General features: G+C 39.0%; 1 protein-coding gene across 3 annotated transcripts in view; it reads right to left on the reverse strand.

Moving 5' to 3' along the window:
• IPO5 (importin 5) overlaps positions 1-8,803 on the reverse strand; it is a 72,225-nt gene that overhangs the window by 24,392 nt on the left and 39,030 nt on the right. For all 3 annotated transcript variants that reach the window (XM_078778064.1, XM_078778063.1, XM_078778066.1), the window contains 5 exons: positions 7,239-7,328; positions 5,758-5,931; positions 4,986-5,204; positions 1,502-1,585; positions 760-892 (listed from right to left, as the gene is read on the reverse strand). In XM_078778064.1, coding sequence (XP_078634190.1) covers positions 760-892; positions 1,502-1,585; positions 4,986-5,204; positions 5,758-5,931; positions 7,239-7,328 — 700 coding nt within the window. The remainder of the gene's footprint in view (positions 1-759; positions 893-1,501; positions 1,586-4,985; positions 5,205-5,757; positions 5,932-7,238; positions 7,329-8,803) is intronic.

Below are 8,803 nucleotides of genomic sequence, written 5' to 3' on the forward strand. Positions count from 1 at the left end.
CTGGACAACACAATGTTACTCCATGCAGGTACGAGAAGAAGTCAATTTTGGTTGACAACAACCAATCACTTTAGTTTTGATAGACTAAACGATAACGTGCGATGGTGCAAGGTGAGATATCACAAGCTTTGATTCTCATTACATTTCATAGACGGCCGATGATGATCATACAACGTCGACTCGAATGCGAGTGTAAGATGGTAGAGCAAACTAGAGTGTATATTGCAGTCTGCTGTACACCAATTATGGTGAAGAAGATTCATAGATAATTGTTTGGGTGAGTGTGTTCCTGTGAAAACGTGATTCCAGCACACCACGTCATCCGGATGATTATTTATGCTTCTTGTCGAGCTGCATTTGAATGTTGGCTGTGTGAGCGTGAAAAGTCTACAGGCCCAAATAAGCTGGCAGAACCTTCAGGCATGAGAAAGCCCCTGCTATCAAAGCTACCAAGGCCCTAGCAGACCACTGCTAGCCAAGTCGACAGACCAAAGTAGGAACCACACTACTATTGACACGTGACTTATTACCTCGCCGCTATCTGCCCTGGCGGCTTATTATGGGCGGCTTATTATCCCTACTTATTATGCATTCTTTAACGTACAGTAAACGTTTATTTTTACTATTATACAGCGTTACAGAACCTTGTTAATTGTTACGTGAAAATAATACGAGGTTTATTCATCCATGAACATTTAAATGAAAAACGTCAATAATCATAACAAGCTCGGCATTAACAGTGAATACAACTAGTCTCACCGTCGAGAAGCGCAACCTCAGGCTTGATGGAGGCTGTTTTGAGGAGTGGGCCCATAACCACAGGAAGGTACTGCTGGAAGTCCTTGCCAAGTATCTTGCACATGCGTGCCCAGGCTGAGATCATGTATGAAATCTGCAAAAATAAATAAATCACTGGGATCATCAATTCCAGTATGCCTGGCAGCATAGCTGAAATATGCGCACATTCGCCTCCGAGCCGGCTCGCCTGGGTTCGAATCTCAGCACTGATATAAACTGCTGTCCTGCTGCTCCGCATGTAGGGTGAGGCATCGATGTGTATGCCTGGCAGCATAACCTAAAGGTACGCACACTCGCCTTTGAGCCATCTAGTCTGAGTTTGAATCTCTGCATAGTTATTAAACGGTCAACTTGGTGCTTCTCATGTAGGGTGAGGCATCGATGTGCGCCGTCCCTCGGGTGGACGTTAAAATGGGCGTCTATGTCGTAACCCTGCAAGAGCCGATGCTAATCTGTAGCCACATTCTGCATTCAAACGAAAAGAAGAGTTAATACCACTTTCCCCCTTGCTCAACGTCTGAATGTTACACTCATCGCACCAAAATTGCAATCTGATTGGGAAGTGAGCTTGAAGGGGAGGGGTAAGGTATGAGTTTGGAAGAGGGATGAGAGGAGGGACTTAAAAGGTAAAACTAGAGCAGATAAACTAAGGGAAAAAAAAAATCTCAGTTCAAGAATATTCCAAAAATAATTCAAAGCCAACCTGTGGATCGTCATCCTCCAGCTCATTGGCATCCGTTTGAGTCTTCAACAGGAGTTGCATGACATCAGCCGCGTCCTGCATGAACTGTGTGAAACACCGCAAGAGGCCATGAAAAATTGGCAAAACGCCCCAAAACTCAAAATTCTTCTGTAACTTATCATAATTAAGCCATGTACCAAGTTTAAGTTTAATATGTTAAAGAGTATGGGTGGGGGTGTGTGTGGGGGGGAGGGAAGTCTTGAAACCACAGGTGGGACAGATGCAGAACAAACCCAGTCCCCTCCGGCCAAACCGGTAGGGGCCTAATAACTAGAGTTCATGAAACACCGACCTTACTTCACGCAATTTTGAGAGGACATGGGAAGAGTTATTTTCCAAACAATAACAATTTGCAAATTCAGAGCCAAATTAATGCTAAACGAGAGGTTCGTTTTCTGATTTGTATTCAAAATAGAACATTCAATTGAAATGATGTTGTTCCTCGATCATAAACTGATGTCTGCAGACAGAGTGAACCAATTGCTTAACACCGCTTTGTGCTTCGCATGTGGGGTACTCATAATAAAAATAGGACCTCCGGTCCTGATGCTCACTTGAATGAGGAGCAACAGTCACTCTAACCCCCGCATACCCTGATTTTTTTAACGCCGTGAACAAACTTTGGTACATCACGGGTGATGAAGGATGAAGTCAAGCTTCTTCAAGATCATATGTGTAGTTTCGGAGAAGAAAGCAAATACCGACATTTTTAGGAAAGAAGGGAGTGAGGTAGACCCCCCTTAATGAACGCAGATTTTGATGCGCCCAATACACCTTCGTTCAGTATCAGATATTAAGCTTTTGGCCAAGTTTCGTTGAAATTGTGTGTTTGGTGCAAGCAATAACGAGTGCTTAGACTCACTCACTAACTTACCGATGTACACTGCTCGATGACATAAGCTCAGACTAAGGTCCAGGTGAGCTCATAATATTAAAACAAATTCAGATGTAAGGGCACAATCTCTCCACCAAGGGGTTCAGGTACATTACTGGCTAAAAAGGTATGCTAAAAATGTAATAAATAAATGTATGCTAAAAATGTAATAAAAAAGTAATAAAAAAGTAAGAAAAATGTATGCTAACGATGTAATAAAAAATGTAATAAAAATGCTAAAAATGTAATAAAAAAAAGTATGCTAAAAAATTTCAAATGTGCGCTAAAAATATAATAAAAAATGTATGATAAAAAAAAAATGTAATAAAAATTGTAATAAAAATGTAATAAAAAATGTATGCTAAAAATGCAATAAGAAGCTTTTGCCTGTACAGTAGGGTGGCAAGAAGGAAGCCATTACTCAAAAAAGTCCACCTTGAGTCATGTTTGAGATATGCAAAAAAACATTCCGGAGATTCTGAAGCCATGTGGCAAAACCGGTGTTGTGGCAAAACTGAGGGCCTTGCTCTCTCTCTCTCACCGCAGGTAGGTTGGTGGTCTTTCTGTCTTCTACCGACTCCTCTCCAGCCTTGTTCCCTCTGCTCTGTCTGTGTGTGCTCTGTCCCCCAAATATTCCTGCAGGACCCACAAGATCTTCCAGAAACCTTCTTCTGTTGAAACTGCCAAAATCAAGACTCTCTGCTCACCTTCAATCTTTTATTCCTCTTTTCTCCCACCTCTGGAACAAACTCCCACACTTTCTTCAATCCCACTCCTCCCTCCAGGTCTTTAAAACAGCTGTTCAACACGATCTCTTATCTTTCCCCATCCAAAACCTTGATCTTTTCTACCCCAATTAAAACACCCCAAATCCACCTCTTTGAATCCCCAACTTATTTCCTGAAATTCCTAGTAGTGTTTATTTGCTTTATAACGTGTATGCCTCCCTCCTCCCCAGCCCTCTCCCTTCCACAGATCGACCAACGTCCCTGTTCTCCACTGTTGTTGCGCTTCCATCTCTCTCCCCATCTTGTCTCCTGCTCCCTTCATTGCATGTTTTATGTGTCTGTGCATGTTTTCATGTTCAATGTGTTAGCTCTTACACGAGCCTCAATTCTGTATCCCAAAAAAACAAAAAAAACATACTTGCCAAAAATGTATGTTAAAAATGTAATAAAAAATGTATGTTAAAAATGTAATAAAAAGGTATGCTAAAAATGTCGTAAAAAAAAAATGTATGCTAAAAAATTTAAAATGTGTGCTAAAAATGTATGCTAAAATGTAATGAAAAGGTATGCTAAAAATGTAATACAATGTATTAAAAAATGTATGCTAAAAAAAAAAAATGCTAAAAATATAATTAAAAATGTATGCTAAAAAATTAAAATTGTCTGCTAAAAATGTAATAAAAAATGTATGCTAAAACTAATAAAAATGTATACTAAAAATGTAATAAGGTATGCTAAAATGGCATAAAACTAATAAAAAAGTATGCTAAAAAATTTAAAATGTACGCTAAAATAATTTTTAAAATGTAATAAAAAATGTATGCTAAATTTTTTTAAATGTGTGGTAAAAATGTAATAGAAATGTATGCTAAAATGTAATAAAAAATTTATGCAAAAACTGGAAAAAAAATGTATACTAAAAATGTAATTTAAAATGTATGCTAAAAATGTAATTTAAAATGTATGCTAAAAATGTAATAAAAATGTAATAAAAATGTCTGCAAATGTAATAAAAATGTATGATAAAATGTAATAGAAAAAGTCTGCTAAAGATGTAATAATGTAATAAAAAATGTATGCTAAAAATGTAATAAAAAAATGTAGAGAAAATTTGCTTTAAAATGTCCAAAAAATGTATGCTAAAAATGTATGCAAAAAATGTAATAAAAATGAAATAAAAATGTGCTAAAATTGTAATAAAAATGTATACTAAAAATGTAATAAAAATGTATGCTAAAAATGCAGTAAAAATGGAATAAAAATGCATGCTAAAATTGTATGCTAAAAATGTAATAAAAATGTATGCGAAAAATGTAATTAAAATGTGTGCTAAAAATGTTATAAAAATCTATGCTAAAAATGAAAAAAGTATGCTAAAAATTTATGCTAAAATGTAATAAAAAGGTATGCTAAAATGTAATAAAAATTGTCTGCTAAAAATGTATTAAAAAGGTATGCTAAAATGTAATAAAAATGTATGCTAAAAATGTAATAAGAAAATGTTTGCTAAAAAATGGAATAAAAAATGCAAAAAATGTATGCTAAAAATGTAATAAAAAAGGTATGCTAAAATGTAATAAAAATTGTCAGCTAAAAATATAATAAAAAATGTATGCTAAAATTGTAATAAAAAGTTACGCTAAAAATGTAAAAAAAAAAAGTTTGCTAAAAAAATGAAATAAAAAATGTTTGCTAAAAATGTAATAAAAATGTATGCTAAAAATGTAATAAGAAAATGTTTGCTAAAAAATGTAATAAAAAAATGTAAGAGTACAGGTACATTACTGGCCACCGCGTCCGACGTGGCCGTGCTCATTCGGATGAAAGTGGACAAGTATTCTACCTTCTGCTGTCCAACGGCGAGACCGATCAGACTGATGCACTCGATGGTCTTTCCCCGCAGTAAACGGAACTCCTTTGCCACAGCGTTTTCTACAATATACTTGAGGCGTGGCATGAACCGCTCATAATGAGGTACAAATCGCTCTTCCGCAGTGTCGGCCACCGAGGCCACAGATGTCACCACCTGCTCCAACACCAACTTGCAACCTTTTTGCACCAGCTGGGAGGAAGAGGACAAGGCAAAATAACTCAAACAGCTATCTCCCAAACAAGTTCCTTATTATGCAGAAGGGTCTTTATTTAAAGGAACCTTTAAAATGTTATCTCCAAAGAAAAGTTCAAACTATATTGACGCTGGAACAAGTCATTCCTTGGTAAACGCTTGACTCGAAACGGCTCACAAAATGTTTATACGGAGCCAATGCAGTATGGGTCTTTTATGGGCCATGGCTCCTGCATCACCACTTCAAGGTTAAAATGTCATCATTGGCACAACTCTAAGAGAGCCTGAAACACACGGTCTGCCGCGCTTCATCATGGACAGATCAGTGTCCTCTCGGTCTGGTACCACCTTTCCTTCAGCTTGAGCTCTTCCTGCTGTCTCCACGCCTCCCAATCCTAAATACGTTTTTGTCACTCCGTTTGACCTCTATGTCCGTTTGTTTGTTCCTTTCCTTCTCTTTCGTTTCAAGTTTGTTTCTTTCTCACCCTGTCACAATAAGTTACATACTAATCCCACCCTTTTCCCCGCAAGGCTCCGATCATGAACATACCTCATGGAGCTTCACGGCAAGGATAGCTTCAAGATGTGAAACGAGGCTCTCAAGGTAGGGTAGCAGGTAGGGCTTTGGGCAATCCTCCGTAAAATTGATGAGCGCGGCCGCGGCATGTGCTTGCACTCGTGGCTGGGAATTATCATCTACGGCAACCAACAGTTCTGGAATAACCTGCCGAGTGACCATTCATGCAGTACATGTTATTATAGTAATAATATTACATCCAACGCTTATAAAGTCCACCTTATGCAAAGGTCATGGAGAGTCCAGAACAACCGAGACACAAAATAATTTAAAAGGCTTTTCAAAAGAAGCAAAGGAAAGTGTGGAGGCAAAAAGTCCCAGAGTGGATGGACGTGCTTTGAAAAGGCTCGATATTCGAAGGAGCCTGGTTCCTCGCAAAATAAGTCGAGTTTGCTGCACAACGTGAACGAGGGGATTCATACCAAAGGACCAAATCATTCAGGGATACAGGAACTAATCTATTCACAATGTGAACGAGGGTTATCAAAACATTAAAATGAATAAGATTGGATATTTTAGCCGGGAATGAAGTCAAGTGACAATAACCGAAAGCAGTCACACTTTGTGCCTGCCGAATGGGATTGTTGAGGAACTCCAGGAAGAAGAGAGATGCGATAATCAATCACTGCTGTCACAGTAGAATAGTGGTTTGCTTGTTTGATGGGCAAAGCAATTTTGTCTCCAAACTATGTTAACAAATGGTCAAAACTAATTTGGAGACGACGCCTGACAATTAGCCGATGACAAGAACAATGTACCATGGGCTAAGTGTCGCTAAGAGGGTTGCTTAGAGGGAGTATACCCATCTCCGAGCCGTCTAGCCTGGGTTTGAATCTTGAACAGGAATTGTCATCCTGGTGTTTCCCCGGACTGTGTGAGGCATCAATATGTGTGATGTCCCTCAGATGGACATCCAGCATAATGCCTCGTCTGTCTGCACGGGCCGTCAGCGGATGTTAAAGGTCCCACTGTGTATTTCACGAAGAATAGGCTAGTTATTGTCGGAACCCTGAATAAGTTCGAAATTCCTGCTCAAATCATTTTCAGTCAAACGTCAGGCCAGCTAGTTTCAGAAAGACTTGGACCAGAACCGCCCTCTACCCGGCTGCTCCCGCATGTACGGTGGTTGGAATAATTGAGGCCATTAAATAAGGGCAATGTGTTGTGGTGAGGAAATGCTTCAAAAGTCTATACAGCACAGCAAAAAACGCAATATATATTCATTGGCTCATTCCTCTGGAATCGGATCCAGTGCAGACGCGTTATCGGTCGAGTCATCCACCACGATGCTGGTTGATTGCTCGTGACAAGATCAAACTCCTCGTGAGTTTTTGCAAATTATAATCTGTACCAACATTCACTAAACGCACAAGGAAGTTGTCGCTAAGTCTGCAAGCAATCAGTGTGTGACCTCGCAAAGGTGCACACACTTTGCAAAGCATCAGCAAGCACACCTTGTCATGAAACTTCTTCTGAAACATGGGTGCAAAGTCCGTTGCCATTTGCCCAAGGGCATTACAGGCCGCATATCGCACTCTCGGGTGCTGCATCGAGAAACAAGGGTGGAGAGGGGGGAAAAGATGGATTATTAAAAACAAGATAAATAATAAATAAATAAATAAAGAACCAACGTTAAAACATGGGACTCTGAAAGTCGAATGTAACATGAAGAATGCAGAACACATGGCAAGCAATCAAAGCCATTAGAGTCACACGTTTGTGATTTTGTCGACAACAATTAAACAACAAACACTTTACAATATTTACCTTCGGATTTTTTGGAGGGGATTGGGTCATTTTAGTTTTCAATCTATCAATAATCACATAATTGGGTCATTTTAGTTTTCAAATAATCAATAATCACATAATTACTGCTCTCTGATCCAAGAGGGGGCAGACAAAAAGAGGTGGAAGTTGGCATAGTTTAAACAAAACTAGAGGTTCCAGGGAACCTGAACTCAACTGGTCTATATCAATATGGTTAGAATATGCATAATAGAACCACAAACGATATAGTACATATGTGCTAAAGAGGTACAGTAATGTTGAAGGTATGTCATGTTTGAACAGGAAACTAGAAAAAATTGAGTTTTAAGTGACATTTGAGTTCTGCTCCAGAAACGAAATGTATAACAAAATGCACTATGTCCAACTTGTTTCCATGGAAACCAGAAAAATGAAAATTTTCAAATATCTTTAAGTGGCAAAAGGCACAAGTTTCATTAAATTTGATCAGTATTTGTGACTTTTAGAGCTTGAACGTCGTCCAAACTGATGTTTATGGGTCAAGTCATGTCAGGTCACGACGAGGTCATTTTTCGGACATCGTCAAAACCCGTAATATATGTGTTGAGGTTTGTTACATCCTGTCTACACAACAAGTTTCAGCCTTATAGCTACATTAGGAAGTACCAGATTGACAAAAATTGATTTTTGAAAATGGCCGCCCTGCCACGCCCAAATGCAATCCCAAACTAGTTTATGTCTTAAAGATGCTGCATAACAAGTTTCATCAAATTTCATCAATATTTGTGACTTTTAGAGAGTAGACGTCGTATTGTTTACAGACGACAGACAGACAGACGACAGACACTGGGTGTCGACGACAGACACAGCTGGACATAGTCCAGTTGAGTTAAAAAGTGCAATGTGGTTAATACAGGACTTTCAAAATGGCGCAATCCAATCCAGAATGCTCGGTGCACAATGCTCATAACCCCTTAGCAGCAATGGCGATCGCAATGTTGATCAGGGCAAGCTTCCGTATGTCGTGCGTGCTCGATAAGGATTTTTACCTAAAACGGTTAACAAAGCTTCTGACAGAAGCCAAAAGTATTTGGAAAAGTACCTGATAGGAAGCGGTGTGCCTCTGCACAACAAAAGAGATGGAGAACTTTCTCAGTTCTCCCAAAGGACAGATCTTGCAGCTGTAGATTCTTGCAACCCATACTGTAAAAACCCACAAGGATCGTAGAAGGGCACATTCTACCCAAACCCCCTCCCCAATCCCTCCCGACAG

The sequence above is a fragment of the Myxine glutinosa genome, chromosome 5 (assembly GCF_964187855.1).
Source record: "Myxine glutinosa chromosome 5, kmMyxGlut1.1, whole genome shotgun sequence".
In the NCBI taxonomy this organism is placed as follows: Eukaryota; Metazoa; Chordata; class Myxini; order Myxiniformes; family Myxinidae; genus Myxine; species Myxine glutinosa.